Here is a 19,963-nt window from a genome sequence, read left to right on the forward strand (position 1 = left end):
TGAAGTATTTTTTGTTTCCATACTTCTTCTAACTTGGTCATGCTAATTTTGAACATAAAAGATCTTCCCAAATGGTTAGCATTTAGCTATCTTGACAAACAGTTCCTCAAAATATTCACCCAGATAGAACATCATTTCTTAACTATATTGAAATAAGATTTCAACATAGTAAAAAAGCACAATAAGCAAATTTTATATAGTAAATAAACTTTATTTATCTGTTCTTCCAAGATGACACTGCCAACAGTCACAGATCTGCATACAATACAGTATGCATACAATACAATATTGATTATTTACAATTTACAGTAGTATTTTTTCCTCTGAAAAATATAAGTACAAAAGCTAAGTAAACAATGAGGTACTGCTGTTTGGATTTATCATATGTATAGCTTAAAGAACTAGTCTTTAGCAAATTTTCAACAAATCAATCTGGATAAAATACTCAATTTAAATGCTCTAATTTATCAGAAAAAATCTACTAAGTTTCACCTCAAAATGTATTGCACAAGTCTTTAAAAGAAATCACCCTAAAAATAAATAGGAAAGGCAAGCAGTTCTTCAAAAAGAGGGACAAAAAGAATGGAAGAAAGGAACATTAAATGAGCCCGTAAGTCAGGTTGAGTTATTCAAAATATCTTTTAAAACAACATAAAAGTCCTCCCAACAAAAAAGAAAAAAACTATCACCATTTCTCCACTGATATAATCGATCTGAAAGGCAGTCTGCAATATATCTGTGGGCCAATGTCAGGTTTCTCTTGGTCTTTGGCTCCATATCGGGCCCTGAATAACAGCTTGCTTCTCAAAGAGGCAAACACAGACAGGGCTCCATGCCTGCCCAACACCACCACCCCGTTTCTTCAAGACGACGATCGGAGCCATGACTGGAAAAGAAGAAGGGAAAAGGGATAAAGAAAAAAAATTTTAAGCCAACTTTTTGGGAGATTTGTTTTTTCAAGTTAAAATAAAATTATATTCTATGGTCTAGGGATTAAAGTAGAAATATTCTCTAAATATTAAATCCTAAAAAAAATCTTCTAAAAATTCTTGGAATGATCTGACCTATAGATCCTACAGGTCAGCGATCCTGAAAGACAGGACGTTTCAGTGACATCTGGAACTGCCACCTTTCACATGTCCTGAATGCTACTGATCATAGCTGGAGAAGCCAGGAGTACATGTGCTGACTTGGCAGAACCTCACAAGGATGCAGTTATTCAGATTTAAAGGGGACAGAGAGTTCTTCCCTTTTCTCTAATGTGTTGATTTTTCTACATATTGCAATTATCCTAGGATGATACGCATGGCAGCAAAGGACAAACAGCATTTTGGTGTAAAAAAGCTATGCCTCATCGGAAATTAACAAACTCAATTTTAAAAACCCTAAAATGCTAAGAGAAATGACGCTAATGATTCCTAATAAGGTTTCTCTGATTAAAATGCTAAAAGCCAGTAGCTAGATTAAGTTAAAATGCCACAAAAATAAATTACCAAATAAAATTAAGAGATAAACTTTTTATACATATTTAGTGGAAAGAGAAAGTTTTAAAGTCTTCACAATTTGTAAGTGAAAAATATAATCCACTGATACTCATGATGTATTCCCAATAGTGTATTATTTATAAAACTTGCTCAACAATCAGGTTGGTCCTAGAAACCTAGAGAAGATGAGAAAAAGATCTTCTGTCATATTTAAATTCCTATGTCAGTTATTATTTTGAAGCCTTAGCTTATACTGCTGTGGGAAAAGAAATTCACATATGATTTAATAATGCTGCTCAATGTCAATGTCATGAAAAACCAAAAAAAAAAAAAAAGGCTGGGAGAACTTTTCTAGTGTAAAAGAAACTAGAAAAACATGACAATGACATGTGATGTGCAATCTCTGAGTGGATCCTGGAATTTAAAAAATTATGAAAGACATTATTTGAAAAATGGAAAAATGTGAATATTTACAATATACTAGGTAACAGTATGTTAATATTAAATTTCCTGAGAGTGATAATTGTATTGCTGAGTTTGTAGGAAAATGCCCTTGTTCTTAAAGATATTTTCTAAAGTATTTATTTTGCAAGTTTGTAAGTAAGTGTCAAATGCTTGTAAGCGCAAGTGTTTGCAAGCAATGGTCAAGTGTTAGGGAGGGGAAGATATATATGGAAAAAGAGCAAGAGTGAGACAGCAAGTGAGAAAATTCTGCAAAAGGTTAAGAATTGGTGAATATCGGTGAAGGGTATATAGGTGTTCACTGCACTATTTTTTACAAATCTTATGTTTGAAATTTTTCAAAATAAAAGCTGAAAAGCCAATCAATCGATAAAATGCTACATAGTACACACTTCCAGTGATAAATGATAGTATTTAAATGATACAAAGATAAGCATAATGGAGTATTTATAATACCATGAACAAAGGAAAATGTTAAGGGATTTACAAGACTAAAGATAGTTCTAGATAATCACTAAGGGAGGTTAACTGATGTATACTAAAATCAAAGTAAGACTCAAATGTAGGCATAAATGATTTTTAAAGCTAAAAGATTAAAAAAGAAAAGCTATACATTTGGCATTTTAAACCTTGATACCATTAGCTGAATACTAGCGGAATTAAGAATCACAGAGAATCTTTATCTTAATTCGATTAAGCTCTATTAATTGCAATCTAGCTTATTTGTCATTTGTAAAAATTGCAGCGAAGTCAGAGGTAAAGATGTACCGTAAATGTTAGGTGGTGCCAAGTCAAGCCACTAGCATGACTAATACACAGAGCTGATGGTGGGGTGTTTAAATGGTGAGGACAGTTAACTGTGTCCAAACAGTTTAGATGCCTTCACTTCCTAATAACAATATGCTAACTACAAACAGCCGCATTCAGTCGAAGCAGGCTGCCTTAGGGTCTCCTCAGGATAGATGTTAGCTTGTTATACCGTATGAGCCCAGGAAGTAATAAAATTACATTTGTTTTAAAATCAACTTTACTAGTTTTCATTATTTCAGACGGGCCCTGATAAGTGGGCCTTACAATATTTTAAATTCTGGTTTCGTGAAATATATCGTTTCACCTCTACCTAGAAAATGATTTTTCACTTCTCTCTAACAATCTTTATTAATTGCCAAGACTAATCTTGGGAAATAAAAACTAAAAAGATGATAAAATACATAAATTTTTTTGAATTAATAAAATTTTAAAGAGCAATTTTTTAACTTTCAATTATTATTTACAGAAGCAAAATTTCCTAAGATTATGTAACTCTTACTGGTGGTGGTGATTATTAATCTATATATTATTAATCTATAAAACAGAATTAACAGAAAATACCTATATTAACCCACAGCATAATCATATATTCATTAAACAAAAGAGCAAAAGAATTCCAGCGAAATGGTTAGTATCATGCAATACATTTGATTTTTGCACAAAAGACACAAGACATTATTCTTCACTCACCACATGCTAACTAAGCACAGACTGATGGTTTACTCAGAAGATACCACTGCGAGGTGAAGTATACTACAAGCCAGGAAGAAAAAAAGCTTATTGGGTTAGTTTTAAGACTTAATATAACACAGAGATCATATGTGTATATGAATTTCAAAGGATTAAACAGAATGTACTTAACATTTTCTCAAATCTCCCCAAATCAAGGGAGCATAGGCAAAGTATAAGGAATCTGTAACACCTCCCTCCCATTCTAAGTATAGTATTATGTAGCTTTCATTTGCAACTTTAAAAATTTGAACAACATAATTAAAGATACTTCACACTTTAAGTAAATATTTATACAGAAGATTAACTGGATATGATTATTTGCTTTATAAAAAGATTTCTTTCATAGTTCCATTAAAGTACACATTAAACTTTGATTTATATAATCTCAATTTACCATCAAAAATTTGGGGGAAAATGTTGATGGATGTGAATACAGTATGTCTCTATGTTGAATTGTCCTTCCTAATATATGTCAGTTTTATCACTGAATAACCCTCTTGTAATTCAACAGCATATTGTCAGGAATGGTTTCAGGAATGATGACCCAAACCGAAAATTTCCAGTCAAGGGGACCCAATCTCAAACATACTTTTTACTGTTAACAACCTTCTTAAATAAATTCTTTGTCCTATCTAAAATGGCCATAATCTAAGATTATTAATTAGCTTTCTGGTTTGCTTCAAAATAGCATCAGTAAAAAGGGTTATTTATAAAATCTGAGTCTGTTCTTAGTGTAACCATCAGAAGAATCACTTTACTTTTCTATTATATTTAATGGTGCAGTTAGTAAGAAGCAGCAAAATCAAAAGACAAACTAGAAAATAATATTTGCAACACACAACACAATAAGGCCAGTATCCTATTGAAAAACTTGCAGAAGTGGGCAAACTATATATAAAGGGACACTCCCTGTGTGTATGCTTTGTAAGCACTGAAAACTGGAAACGGCTTACATGTCTATCAATGGGAAATTGGTGAACTAAATTGTAGGACATCCATATAATCATACAATCAGCCAGTAAAAAGATTAAGGTACATCAATTTGTAATGAGGTGGAATAAAATAAAAATAAATATGTTAAGTGAAAAAAGCATGCTGTTGCATTCTGCCACTTTTATAAAATATTTAAGTGATTAAAAACATAATTATAAATATATATTTATAAATCTTATTAGAAAGCCTGGGGATATTCAACAAACTATTAAGAGAGATGATCATGGCATGATAGAAAGTGTTGGGAAGCTGAAAACATGAAGGTCTCCCTCTCTATGTAATATAATTCTGAATTGTTTGCAATGTTTTCTTTTGCAATGACCACATATTATATAATTCTAAGAAAATCAAGAGTCAAAACCACTTTGAGACAACAAATAAGCACTTTGTACAGTATTTTTCACTTTGCATCAGTATCTATCTTTTTTTTTTTTTTTAAAGATCTTACCTATTTTTTGACAGAGAGAGACAGCGAGAGAGGGAACACAAGCAGGGGGAGTGGGGGAGGGAGAAGCAGGCTTCCCGAGGAGCAGGGAGGCCGATGCGGGGCTCGATCCCAGGACCCTGGGATCACGACCTGAGCCGAAGGCAAACACCCAAAGACGGAGCCACCCAGGCACCCCTGCCATCTGTTTCTTGATCCACCTTCCATGCATCTACTGAGCCCACACAAAAGCAAAGGTAAGCCTCTTTTGGGATGGAAAACTTCTGTATCTAACAATGCTTGAAAAGTTCAGATGAATTATTAACTCAGAGGAGATTCTTAAAATTCCAACCAAAGGGAAAAAGTGAGAAACATTAACTTAAGTACAAGACTGGTCGGGCAAGGACTGATCAAGAACTTGACGCAACACAAAGGATCAGTGTGAAAGAAAAGCAAAAACAAAGTCAAAAGAAAATCAATTTTTAAAAATGACAAGAGTGGATGGGGAATGAAAATAAGCCAAATCTTCTTCAATAGAAGAGAAAAAAATTTTCCTTCAATGGAGTCCTCAAGAAAATAGCCATCTAGGTGAAACATGTCAGTTTGCTAGTACCCTAAAAAGAAAAATGCATTGCTAAGAACACTTTAAAAGAGATGTCTATATAACAAAAGAACCTCTCCATTCCAAGAGATGAGTTAGCACCTGATTGAAATAAACTTTAATAAAATTATCCTAAATAATAACACTCTCCTTAAAAAAAAAAGCTGATGGTGTACTCGTAGGGCAGTTTTATCCAGCAAAAAAATAATTAGACAAGTCAAAGACTTTTGTACTCACTCTTGCTCCTACCCTGTTACTCAAAGTATCTAGTGTACTGTAGCCATCTAAGTTGCCTAAACCATCACAAAATGAAGTATCAGGCACAGTAAGCTGGAAAGCTAAGAGAAAGAAAAAGGCTGTTCTCACCAAAAACAGCACGCGCATTTGGTGTGAGTTTTCTTCTGAACTTCTGTTATACATAAGGCAATTTTTTTCCACTTGAAACAAATCTAAAACTTGAAAATCTACAAATATTTCAGTGCAGCCTATGGCGGGCACTCCAAGGCACTGGCATGGACACAGGGACATTTTCTGAGCTGCTATCATTCCTGCAAAATGACCTGACTGTCCTCCTGACATCTGTAATGACTGATCTTACACACATCACGATTAACTGACCATTTTAAGTCTCCTTTGCTAGGAAAGACATTCTACACACACGTATTGCTGTGTGGCGGCTAAGTGATCATCACCGCCCCCTCTACCATCATCTCAGAAACCCAATGCAAGCACTATATACTCTGGTCTTCTGACAACCTAATAAGGGGATGTTTGTTTTGTGAAGAAACAGAGGCTCTGACACTTGTCAGTGAAGGACTAGGATTCCTTCTCTACACATCACAGCCCTCAAATAAGCCAGCATTTAATTATGCTGTACAATTTAATCTTGACTGGTAACAATTTCTCATCTATGAAATATAATCCTGAAATTAGGTTAAACTCTGAAACCACTTATTAAGTAATAATCGTTGTTTTCTATAATGGGGTTTTCAAATACAGAGTGTAAAACTCACTGAGGGGAGGGGAGGTAAAGCAAAAAGAGGTATATTGAGAAATACCTTACCAGCAGTCATAGAAATTCTTTGATCAAGGCCAAAAAGCAAATACACAATCATCAGGGTCATGAAGCAAAGTTTTAGACTGCATTCCTCCTACAACACCCACTAAATAATGCAAATGCTGGCGTGGCTACACATTGTCAGCACAAAGCGCGGTCCACACTCTCTCGAGCATCCCCAAAATTAATGGATGGGAAGGCAGCTCTGTAATGTGCTTGGGTTTGTTTTGGTTTACTTTTACCAGCTTTTTAGCGTCCAAAGTTATAATAACAAAGCATTCAAGGTGCTGATTTTAAATACAAGGGACATTGTGCTGCTTATTTATAACAAATTACAGAGTAGATCCATCTGGAACACACATTTAAAGCTAATGTCAAAAATAAATAAATAAATAAAGCTAATGTCACTAAACAGTTTTTAAGTGCTCATTTAATAAACTCCTAAAAAAGCCCGTATTCTATACAGTTATATATCAAATGTAAAAACAACCATGAATCACTCTCAAGTACCAAGAATCTCAAACTAACAAAAGGTGACTCAAATTGATTTATAAGCCATCTTTGAGCCTCACTTCATGCTCATTATACATTATTTCATATTTCCTAAGCATCTATTTTTATTACTTGATTTACATTACTAGAAATACCTTTTATTTGTGCACAATGAATGGATGCTACCTCTTACCCCTAAAATTAAAGGCTCCCACAAGGTCAACAACCATTATCTTCCATGTCTTCAATTTTCCTATACCCACCACAACAAACAGAAGAGTAGGTGATTGCTGACTGAACTCATTCATTCAGCAAAAGCTAATGATGGATAAGACTCTGCTTGAAGTAGTAGTGGAAAGAGTGGGACTTTCTTCCTGGGCAGGTCAGCCTCTGGGACAAGGGAGAATTATTTCAAGAAGGAACGAACAGTCACCATTTCATCCCTATCTAGAATGAATACCACTTTATTCAGGAATAAAGAGTGTAATATTTTTCAAAGATTTCTTTTTAGTTAAAAAAAATTTTTTTCCATCTGCTTTAAAAGGTTTTTCTTTACATGGTTCACTATTTACACTATCAACTCACCATTTCCTTCAAGACAAACAAATCCAAGACTGCATGTGTGTATGGGGTAAAGGGGAATATTTCCCACCATATTGCCAAAGCCATGATAAAATGTAGCCCAAGAGTAAGAGGAGAGTTTGCCATACCCCAATATCAAGATGATAAAGAGGCCCTGGGAGAATGAACAAAGGTATATTAGATCATTTAAAAATATTTTCTTAAACTGGGCCATAATGACAGAATCATGTCGACAGGTTCCAATTACACTGGAGAGTTTTATTTTCACAAAGACACAGCTGTTTTATACAGTGAGGAGGAAAACTACTCTGAGTAACTACATGGTTTTAGAATTAAAGTTTGCTATAATTTAAAACATTCTATTGACCAAGGGCATACATTATAGTGATATACTTCTTATAAAAAATATTTATCACCCGAGATAACTACAGAGGTATAACAATGTTTTTCAGGCCATTAGATACCGGGAGGAATGCTTTCCAAAAAACACTTAAATGCTAACCAAAATAATTGCAACTGTCTCAGAAAATATACAATAGGTAAATGATACAATGTGCAATGGAGTAATGGGACAAAGGTCAGGGATGCTGGGATGACTTTAGAGAAAGCAAGGAAGAGGAGATCAGGATGTGCCTGATACACTGGGGTTCCTTCACAATTGGCCCTGCGCAATGCGTCAGTGGAGAGAAGCATCACGCCTGGCTGGCTCAGTTGGTAGGGATGCAACTTTTTCTCTTTCTTGTAAGTATGCTCCACACCCAACAGGGGACTTGAACTCATGACCTTGAGATCAAGAGTCGCATGCTCTACCAACTGAGCCAGCCAGGAGCTCCAGGGTGCAACTCCTGATCTCAGGGCTATGAGTTCAAGCCCCACATTGTGCATGGAGCCTAACCTAAAAAGAAAATAAATAAAATGGGCAAATTAAAAAAAGAAAGAAAGAAATGGCTGACAGGTGCAGGGTGTCTGGCCTGGAGAGGAAAAGTCCTCCACTCAGGCTATCCACAAATTTTTGGTTGAGTTCCATGGGTTAGAACCAGAACAAATTGGTAACCACTACAGGAAGGAAGATTGGGGCTCAAGATAAGCAAGAGCTTTTGTAAGAGACACACTCTGTCGAGATCAGATGGGATGCTTTGGGAGGTTTATTGACTTAGTCCTTCTTACTAGGGATACTCAGACATAGGCTAACCCATCATAAAGGAGATCTTTGCTTGCTTTAGTGAGAAAAGAACAGTGGTGCTGGGATCATGAAGCAAGTAAAGAAACGGAGAATGATGTGAATGGTGCTGCAGGCTACCAGCAAGACAAGAAAAGGAAGCAGAAAGAGAAAGCCAGGGCAGGACCTGAGACTTCACAAATTTCACACTCTGCTTAGAATGGATCTTCTTAGTGAATTACTGGCCCAGGGCAAAAAGAAGTTAGGCTGGGGAATAATTCTGCATAATTTATGAAGTGTGTATTTGTTTCATTTCAATTACAGCTAACTTCACACAAAGGTTTCTAATAATACAATTATCCACATTTCCCTTGCTGGGTATGTCAAAAACTAAAAAATGCTTAAATTTTTCACTCAGAATTATTATATTTGAAAATAACTAAAGTGGGAAAGAGAGATGTAATCTATAGAACACCAAAATTCATGGCGTAAACTGGTTTTAAAAAATTATTACTAGAGATACCAGAACAAATGCCTTTTCTGTACTTCCCATAAATAGCCCAAGTTCTGGAAATCCCACATACAGCATATATGGGTGTCAACCTCATATATGCTATTGAAGAAGACTGCTCTTTCCTTGAGGACACCATTTCATATTTGCCCTTGGTTAAACTTCCTTAATGTAGATTCACTCTCATTTTTTAGGCTACGGTATAATAAAAACTAAACATTTAAAATATCTTCTATCAACTCAAAGTCTTTGTAAATTAAACAGGATATAAAAAGATGGGATAAAGTCATCTTCTATCTGTAGCCTACTTTTAAAGCTTACCATTAGCCGAGCATCTTCTCTTTCCAAAATTTTCTGAGTCTGATCATCAGGGAACTTCAGTACAGTGGTTATAACCTTTGCCATGGTCTACAAGAAAAACAAGAGATGATCACTAACAGACGGTGAAGCAGATGAAGTCTCACCCCATTCTGACATGTTCTGCTGGTGGGATTCTTTAGTGCTCTCAATGGAAGCCACGACCAAAGAAGTATGATGTGAAGGTATCAGTCAAGGAAATAACAGCCAACACTAGAATTTCAATTTAAAAGGACTCCTCACAATGTCTGTTGATATTATTTCAAGACGATGCAATTACAATAGCATGAAGCTATATAAAGTTCTAATGCTCTTGGCCCTTTGTCTTAATTAAGATGAAACTTTATTACTCATTCATTTTATTAGGTTTTTTATTTGTAGAAATCTATCTAGTAAGTGATGTATTGCCAAACATATGCTCTAGATAATCAGAATTAGATACTCCCAAGTTCAGCTTTAACTAAATCACATCATATATCTCATAAACATGGGCTACTGCATGAACATGAACATGCTTAGTAGGTATTTTTTACAACATGCAGCACATCAGCCTAATAGAAATACAAATTACATTTTAAATAAACACAAGATGTTTTGTTTGGTAGAAAACATGATGAATCAAAACATTACACATGGTGGCTTGCAAAACAAGATCATAAATTGTGCAGATCTAAATGAATATACCGTAAGTCAGACTGTCACCCAAAAGCTCGTGGAAAATTCTCCTCAAAGGTGGAAATTCCCTATTTTGTATCAAGATGAGATGTTTTGAGGGAGACAGAGAGGAAAGAAGATACCTTATGAAATAAGATACACTTACGAAATAAGTAGGATAACAAGTTCAGTGCTTACATACAAATTCAGGTGCTAGTGCTCTCCCCTGAGGATTCCTACAGAGGATGGCAGGGTCACCTAGAGAACTCACTCTAACATTCTTGGTTCACAGTTACACAGATTCTGTGTGTGTGTGTGTGTGTGTACGGGAGGGGGCCGGGGACTAGGGAAGGCCACTAAGGAAAAGATGACATAATAGAGTTAACCAAAAATTTTACAAACTCACATCATATATAATGTATATGTATATGTATAATTATCTCCAGGAAGGAAAGAAACTAATGTTTTTTAAAATTCCTATTATGCGCCAAGCCCAGGCAAGGCACTTTACATACTTCTAATACTTATTTCAACTAATTCTGTTCTTCCACCACAAACCCCATACGCAGCAAGATTTCAGCCCCTTCCTTCCTTTCATCTTTACCTCTGCCATTTTGAGGATCAAAAAAATACCATTTAAGGGGCACCTGGGTGGCTCAGTCATTAAGCGTCTGCCTTCGGCTCAGGTCATGATCCCGGGGTCCTGGCATTGAGCCCCACATCGGGCTCCCTGCTCCGCGGGAAGCCTGCTTCTCCCTCTCCCACCCCCCCTGCTTGTGTTCCCTCTCTCGTTGTGTCTCTCTCTTTCAAATAAATAAATAAAATCTTTAAAAAAAAATACCATTTAAAATAACGCAGTTCTTGGAGAATTCCAAAGGCATTTTACAAAACCCTCATCCTTTAAATTGTATTGCCTAGATAGAACAGAATCTTCCATGCTAAACCAGTCTAGAAACTAAGCATATGTGGCATGAAATGACAAGAGGAATATGAAGTAGAGACTATATCAGTATCTTTTTCATTAACACTCTGAAGCAATTTTTAATGGTTTTTGGTATACTGTCTAAGAAGACTGTTTTTAGGAATTAATTTCAATAGCTGGTAAGATTCAAAGTACCGAAAAGTCCACTTATATTCACTCTGAAACCACATACACGCACACACAAACATGTCTGTCAAAAAAACCCCAAACTGTCGCTAGTTGTCTCGTTTCTAGACAATGTTAATGAGAAACCCACCTCTAGATTCATCAGCAATCCTGAAATTGCAGCAGATTACCCAGTAAAGACTTAAAGCTCTTCCCTGGCTTGCCAAAAAACTTAAATGGAGAAGCCCAGGCTCTTTGCCATACCATGGGAGAAAACTCAGTCGGTCTATTCTATATACAGTAATATCCTCAGTCCCTGGGAGGTAAGGCAAAGTTCAAATGAGCCACCTGGTTTAGAGGTGGCATCTCCTGCCAGGTTTTCTTGAGGGAGAAGCTTTAATAAAAATTAGGGTGAGAAACACTTTCTACTGAAAAGGAAAACAGGCTGAATTTAGCATGGAGGATCAAAACCCAAGAAAAAGAAAGTGAAGGACAGAAGAAAGAAGGGACACTTACTTAGCTTCATACTATAAGAATGAGTGTCCTACATGTGGTCTTCTTAAATAAATCATCTGCCTCATAAAATAAGGAACACTGTGTGCAAAAGCAGATGAAGAAACACAGGTGGGATGACATACATATCCTGCTGGACAAGATACAACTTCAGATGAGGATCAAATCCCAAAGGCCACAATATACTCTGGCTCACTCTAAAACCACAGCCTGGTCTCCATTTCAAATTCTTTAATGTGTAGAAATGAAGCAAATCCGTAAAAGATAAGTCTAAAACCAGCTCTGATCTTGTCAATCTCTGCTCAAGGGCTAACTAACCCCCAGTCCCTACAGGTAAAACTCTGAAAACATTCCATGCCTTCCACACCCTGTGCAGCCCTAAAAGGAGTCACCACCACCATAGATCCAGTGTTTCAGTTGGACCAGACTACTTGTCATTCCAAAACCCACACTCAATTTCCTGCCTTGGACCTCCTGTCTAGGCTTTCCCTCACATCTGAGTTCATCTATTCAAATCTAACCACCCCCATATACCCCCCGACCTGGCTTTAAAGCCCAGCAGATACAACTGCTTCTCCACAATGTCCTCCTTGACCTTCCCACAAGTCAACAGGAGAACTCTGTGCCTCTCTTAATGACATTTTGTATCATGTTATGCTTAACTGGGAACAGGTCCACTTTCCTACTATATAGTAAACTCCTTAAAATTAGGGATGGTGTAAAAAAAAATTAGGGATAGTGTCAAATTTCATCTTTCTACCCATCGTGGTGATAAACAAAAGGCCGCATGTAGCAAGTGCTCAATAAATAAGTAGTAAATTAAGCTGAATATCTGCTACCGATTTTCTGTATTTACCTGTAAAATGTGATGGCAGAATGACAGACTCATCATTAACCAGATGCATTGAATGCTGACGATAAAAGACCAGAGAGAGCACTCTGCCACATGGATTCCCAGTCAGGTATTAGATAGGGCTGCCTGTGTCCTGAGGACACCCCTTCCAGCTGTTTCCTAAGTCACAGCCTAAAACAAGCTGCACAACCCTGGAAGCACAAGCTTGCACTTGGCAGCCTGGCACTGCCCCTGAACACATCTATGCTTGGGCTGGCTCTTTCTTCAGGATTCAAACTCTGTAGAGATCTCAGCCTCCACAGTTCGCAACCTCCAGAAGACACAGTTTGAGGCAGTTAGTCTCTTCATTCCACAGATCAAGAAAAGGTCAAATAATTTATTTAGCACACTGGATCACAGCTTTAGATTCAACAAATGAACCAATAGAGCTACAGTTCTGAGAAGCCTTTTTTTTTTTTTTTAAAGATATACCCTTCTCCCTTCCCTGCAGTAACAAGGTAACATTAAATTATCTACCCCACCTCAGATACAGGCTACTATCCAATAAAGACTTAATAAGAGATTGTTATATTTCATTAGCTTTATTTTTAAAAAGCAGAAAATTCGCTTTAGCTATTCTTTGAATTTAAAAAAAATTCCTTTAAGAAAAAAAACTGAATTACTATGAATTAACATACCCTTCCTGTGTTACATGCTCAGGATCACACTAGATACTACTTTAATTTGAAACTATTTGATAAAATGAAATGAGATTTCTATAGATATTAAGGATTCAAATGACTTAGAGCCCTATAACTCCTAGTGTTTAGCTAATCTATAATCCATAAATTCATAATATTCTTTTAAGAGATTTTCTTATGCCCTTACTTTTTAGGCTTCAAATATATCTGCCAAATTAATCTCTGAACTGGTTTAGCCCTCTTTGACTCAGTAACCCCCAAAGACCCGTAAGTTAAAACACTGATTGCTTCTAAAAATGGAAAACTCATAATCCCATTCTCAGCCAACGTATATGGACAATGTAAAAGTTTATGAAGGTAAAAAGTTGAAGCAATGTCAGAAAAGAAATTGCTTTAAATGAAAAATTTTGAGGAAAGGCTCATGAATTTCCCTAAATATATTCAATTCAAGATACATTTATCAAAAGTCCAATATAAGGCTCTTTTAAGAACACTGCAGGGGATACAAACAAGAAAAAGACAAGACTATATACTCAAGAACCTTACAATAAATTTAACATTCCAGAAAACAAATTTAGCCAAGCACTATTACTTATATTATGTGATGATTTTAATGATCGATATTCCATATGTATAGGAATGATTTTCTCACAGTGACTAAACTAAAATATTTCTAAATATCTCTAAGCAACTGCTTAATTATGTAGTCTACTACTTAATTCTTAATTATGACCATTTCCAATACTTCCACATTACCCTAAAGTTTCCATGAAAATGAAATCTATTCTCCTAACTTTAAGACTTGAGGTCAAAAGTAAAAATAGCCACATGTTTCACAAAGTATCAGTTAATGAAATGTCAATTTTTAGTACTCAGCATCAACCAACAGTATTTTTTAATTAATATTTTATAACTATAACAAATATAAGCAAGATCTGCCAATTCATTTTTGTAAACTAAGAACAATAACACAATTACCTATTATCTATTATTAGCATGTATGGTCTGCCAACAGTAAAAATACAGCATCAATATGTGTATTAAAGTATTAAAAATGCACACATTTCCTTTTAAATTAAGCCACATGCCAAATCATCAGAAATGATTTATACCTTAGTCTCACGACCCATCATATACTCAAAAAGCACTTTTCTCAAATACTCAAACTCGGTAGGTTCTCCAAAGAGCGAGACATCAGTATGGTACAAACTGCCACCTGTCAAATAAAAAAAAAAAACAGATCACATTGTAAAGCAAAACCAGATAAGCTACTTATTACTTAGACACCAGACAAACTAAAGAACAATCCAAAGAATAAAGGGAGGCATCATTCTTGTATTAATTATATTGTACTGTATAGTACTGTACATACATACACAAAACATTCCAATTGGTATTTTTCCATTGGAAGAAAAAAATAAGAATTATCATAGCAATTTTATTTCTCATATCTTTTCCTCCTCCTCCTTTTGGCATGGCAATTTTAAAAGACTATACTTAGGGAATATAAAGATTCCTTAAATCCGGTATTTCTCTTCTCAGTATTATGTGGTTGGCTTCAGATATTCCACAATGACTAAAATTAATAATCATTTGTATTTATTAAGAACTGAGTATCTCAGAACAGAATTCTAGTTTTTCTCATATTCCAAATCTAAAAGCACCTGAGTTTAAATCAAGTTTTCAAAACTCTTTGGATACACAGGACAGATAAAATAACTTGAAAATGCATGAAATATTAATGCCATTTTAGTGGTTTTCAAATATTTTGGTTCAACATCTTAAAGCCTGTCATAAAAAGTTACAGTCCATCTGTTAACCAAGCCCCATTTCAACCTAAAAGTAAACAATAAATACAGATCAGGTATATGAAGTCACACTGAATATTATGTGTAAATTTATACCCTGGATTTTTAAAAAACTGAATATACAAAATCACACTGTGCAGCAAGATAATACATCAAGGCTTCAAATATTGTACGATGAACAATACGTGAGCCTCTAAATGCCAAAGTTGAAAGTGGCCTTTCATTGTAACTTTACATTTCTTTTGGTTGAGAATTTAAACCACCATTTGTTCAGTAAAAAGAAACAAATAAAACCTCATGGAGTATTATTGACACATAAGAGATTAGTAAAATCCCGAAAGTCAGATAATGCCAAGAACTGGTGAGTGTGTAGGACAATGGAAATGGCTGTGCACCGACTGTGGAGTGTGAATGGATGCGACCACCCTAGACAACTCGGCATTGCTTTGCAGAGCTTCATAAAGTGGAAGACAAGCATACTCTATGATGCCAAAATTCAATGCCTACCAAAACATCCTAGAGAAACGCTTCACATGTACACCAGAAGTCAATGTTCACAGTTACAGTGTTTATAAAAGCAAAACTGAGACAATTCAAAGGTCCACCAACAGGAGAATAAATAAAATAGGGTATACAGATGGAATGTATTATTACTAAACTCAGCATTCAAAATGGTTAAACAACTATAGCTTCTAGAATGAAATTCAAAATCATAATGCTAGGTGAAAAAAGGGCAGGAATATGCAGAATATATACAGTATATCATTTCTATACAGCCCAAAACATGTAACACGTTAAAGTCAACTGTTTTAGAGAACTGTACATATGCTGTAGCATGTTACCAGTGGTTACCGATGGGAGAACAGGGAGATAGGAGACTGAAGAGCAGCACAAGGAGCACTGGCAATGTTCTGGAGGGCGAATTCATAAGTGCTAACCAGTCTTCGTACTTGGTATTTACTTTGCATGCATTTGTATGTTTGGAATATTTCATTTTTTAAAAGTGTACACCTTTAAAGTCCCAACTCACTCAAACCACACCTTCAGCTGCGCTCCCCTGCTACAACCTCCAAACAAGCTCTCAAACCACGCTTTGTAAATACATAGCAACCAGAACTCAATAATGATAATGCACTACTTCCTCTTCAAAAGCCATTTATATATCATACTTAAGTGTTTCATTCCTCTAGATTGATGCAAAATGCAAGAGTTTACAATGTTGTACCCTTTTCAGAAAATAATTGACTTTATTATTATAAACACGTGGATTACTTAGGTATAGCCATTTTCCGGGACAAGTAATTAATATTGTTTTTCAATGCATATACCCCCCTTTCTTGTCTTTTCCCTAACAGTAGCATATAAAAGAAATTTCTTCCTCTCCTCATAATTCTTACTTTCGGTTTTAAGCAATGAGAGTGGAAATTAGTTATTCAAATAAAGATGCCTGCCAGGTTGTCTACCCACTGTTTCTTGTAAGTCTTTCCAAATAACTTTATCTGAGTACTACTCAGCATTTTTAATACAATACTTTACCTGGGCCCAATTCCAAAATGTACAACTGGAAAATCCATTTAACTACACTTGAAACAATCTTAATCAACTAAGTGTATTGCAGATAATTTTAGTTAACAGCAGGCTTGGCTCAGATTTTCTTTAAAACTGTACATGCATTTATTTAATTGAAAGATAAAAATAAAAAACTAATTTTACTTTTACAATCACACCTAAGAATAAATGTAATAAAAGAGGTGCAAGAGAACTACTCAGGACAATAGCGACAGAAATCAAAGAAGACCTAAGTAAATGCTGAAAGATATCATGATTATGGGTTGGATACTCAATACCATAGAGGTGCCAATTCTCTTCAATCTTTCTATAAATTCAAAGCAATCCTAATCAAAATCCTCTCAGGTCTGGGTGTGTGTTGTGAGTGTAACTTGATAATCTCATTCTAAAACTTAAATGGACATTCAAAGAGCTAAGGATAGCTAAGACACTCTTGAAAAACAAAGTGGGAGGGCTTCCCCAGCTAAACAAGAAAGGCTATGAAGTCATCATAATTAAGAGAGTGAAGTGTTAGAGCAGGCATAGACAAATCCATCACTGGAACAGACTACTGGTGTTAAAAGAGACCCTCAAAAATGTGGAATAACTAAACTGGGTAAAAAGAACTTATCCTGCTTTCCCTGTATGAGCTTTACCTCAAGGTAACCACATAGATAATGTGGGAATCTTTCCATTTACAGAAGAATTCCAGTTAACATCTGCACAAGAAATGGGAGAATGTGAATATCACCATTACACAATAACTAGTGAAACAGATCTTGGAAAACAGTCCCCACTGGGTGCTAAAATCAAGGTGAAAGGTGATGAGTCAAACTGATGACACCTGGAACTGTGTGAAAGCAGTTACAAAAAAGACATGTGTCGGGGCGCCTGGGTGGCTCAGTTGGTTAAGCGACTGCCTTCGGCTCAGGTCATGATCCTGGAGTCCCAGAATTGAGTCCCACATCGGGCTTCCTGCTCAGCGGGGAGTCTGCTTCTCCCTCTGACCCTCTTCCCTCTCGTGCTTTCTATCTCTCATTCTCTCTCTCTCTCAAATAAATAAAATCTTAAAAAAAAAAAAGACACGTGTCTTTTGATGTGAAACAACATACAGTTTGGCTCCCTTTGGGAGGTACTATTGCCAATAACACAAATCTAAATCTGACCAAGCCCCTCATTCTAACTACTAGGGGATGGAGGACCAAGAGTTCAGAATGCCTTAAACTTACGCACAAGTAATTTGGTTTCTTTAACAAATAAACAACAAAAGGAGACACAAAGGGAGAGGGAGAAAGACAAGGAATCTAGAGTTTTAAAAACAGACTTAAGTGATTTCTCAATCAAAGTAGTATGGGTACTACTTGGCTGATTCAAATAAATCAACTGTCTGCCACCATCACTGCCAGAAAACATTTATGAAACTACACGTGTCTGAACATTGACCAGTTATTTGATTAAGGAATTACTGTGAAATTTTTAAGTGTGATATTAGTACCATGGTTATTTCAAAGGAATCCTCTGTATAGATACATACTGAAATATTTACATATGAAATAAGATATAATACCTACCTTACTTTAAAATAATCCAATGGACTAAGGATAGGAAAGGTTGGGGTAGAAATGAACCAAGATTAGATATGTCTTGATAATTCTGGAGGGTGGCTGATGTGTACATGTGTGTTCATTATATGCCATATTCATTATTTTTCTATATGTCTAAAAAAATTCCATAATAAAAAATTCAAAAGACAATAAAGAAAGAAAATACCAACTAGTACAATATCTTTATGATATATATAAATATTATACTATATAAATACTACATATATATGCTACATAGTATATGTATTATATTCTGAATATTAATCCTTGTTTTTATAATGTGTAAACAAGGATTAATATTCAGAATTTTTTAAAAACTCCTACAGATCAGTAAGAAAATGATAGATGATCTTAGAAAACAAAAAAGAAATGGAGAGGAACTTCACAAAAGAAATATACACAGCTAAAATGAATGAATAAAAAAATGAAAAATTGGGGCGCCTGGGTGGCTCAGTCGGTTGAGAGTCCAATTCTTGGTTTCGGCTCAGGTCATGATCTCAGGTCCTGGGATTGATCCCCACATCGGGCTCCATGCTTGGCACAGAATTTGCTTGAGAGTCTCTTCTTCTCCCTCCCTCTCTGCCCCTCCCCCTGTCCATGCACACTTGCTCTGTCTCTCAAATAAATAAAATCTTTAAAGAAAAAAGATCAAATAAGATGTTCAACCTGATTACTAATAAGAGAGATGTAATTAAAATTACAAGTCACAGCACAGAATTTAATCAGTGAAGCATTAAAAGGGCTTTAATAAATCCAGGACTGCTGAGGAGCTGGAGTGATGAGAGCTCTTATCCAATGCTGGTGAAAATGAAAATTAGTACAAAAATATAGAAAACAGTTTCCTACATTATCTTCAAATTGTATCTAGTTTGGCCAACCTAGGATAGGGTGTGCACAAAAATGTTCATATCCTATGACTCAGCAAATCCAGTCTTAGTTGCACAGAGAAAATCTTTCACATGAGACATGTACAATATACAAAATTAATAAATGGAAATGAGTGAACCAGAGCTACACACAACATGGATGCACCTCAAAACTTACGTTAAGCAAAAGAAAAAATACAAGCTTGTAGTATGATTCTATTACATGAAGTTCCAAAACAAGCAAAATCTAAACAAAGTATTGCTTAGAAATACATACATAGGTGGTAAACAATAAAGAACAAGAGAATGGTTAACATAAAGTCAGGGGAAAAAAAGTCAGTAGAGGGGAGGAATAAAGCTATTATTGCAGAGGCCTACACAGAGGTTTTGAAGAACTAGTACTTTTTATTTCTTCCTGCCTGGTGGATGCTCATTCTACTCTACTCTTTAAAGAGATAGCATGGTGAAGAGATTAACGTGCATATTCAACTAGACTGACCAGGCTGGTGAGAGAATTAAATGAGTTGATATGCAAAACAGTGCCCAGCACTTAGTGTTATTCTGGTATCCCCTGCCTTTCGAAAATTCACGTTACGCCACTTCGCTTTTACAAAAACCTACACTAGTACCTGTCTTTGCTAACGAAAAAAATCTAGAGTCTTTTGCTTTTATGAAAAAGGCGAGAA

At 35.6% G+C, this 19,963-nt stretch overlaps 1 protein-coding gene across 5 annotated transcripts in view; it reads right to left on the reverse strand.

Annotated features, from left to right (window-relative positions):
- Positions 1–222: 222 nt before the first annotated feature.
- Positions 223–19,963, reverse strand: part of GOLGA4 (golgin A4) — a 121,305-nt gene continuing 101,564 nt past the window's right edge. For 3 of the 5 annotated variants that reach the window (XM_088026741.1, XM_088026746.1, XM_088026739.1), the window contains 3 exons: positions 14,564–14,667; positions 9,629–9,715; positions 3,397–3,509 (listed from right to left, as the gene is read on the reverse strand). In XM_088026741.1, coding sequence (XP_087882867.1) covers positions 3,480–3,509; positions 9,629–9,715; positions 14,564–14,667 — 221 coding nt within the window. In that variant the 3' untranslated portion in view covers positions 3,397–3,479. Of the gene's footprint in view, positions 887–3,396; positions 3,510–9,628; positions 9,716–14,563; positions 14,668–19,963 lie in introns of those variants that run through there. The other 2 variants (XM_088026743.1, XM_028107079.2) reach the window with 1 other exon arrangement.

Source organism: Eumetopias jubatus, unplaced genomic scaffold (genome assembly GCF_037043125.1).
Source record: "Eumetopias jubatus isolate StellerSeaLion01/CBP00866 unplaced genomic scaffold, mEumJub1_p1.0 scaffold_1, whole genome shotgun sequence".
NCBI lineage: Eukaryota > Metazoa > Chordata > Mammalia > Carnivora > Otariidae > Eumetopias > Eumetopias jubatus.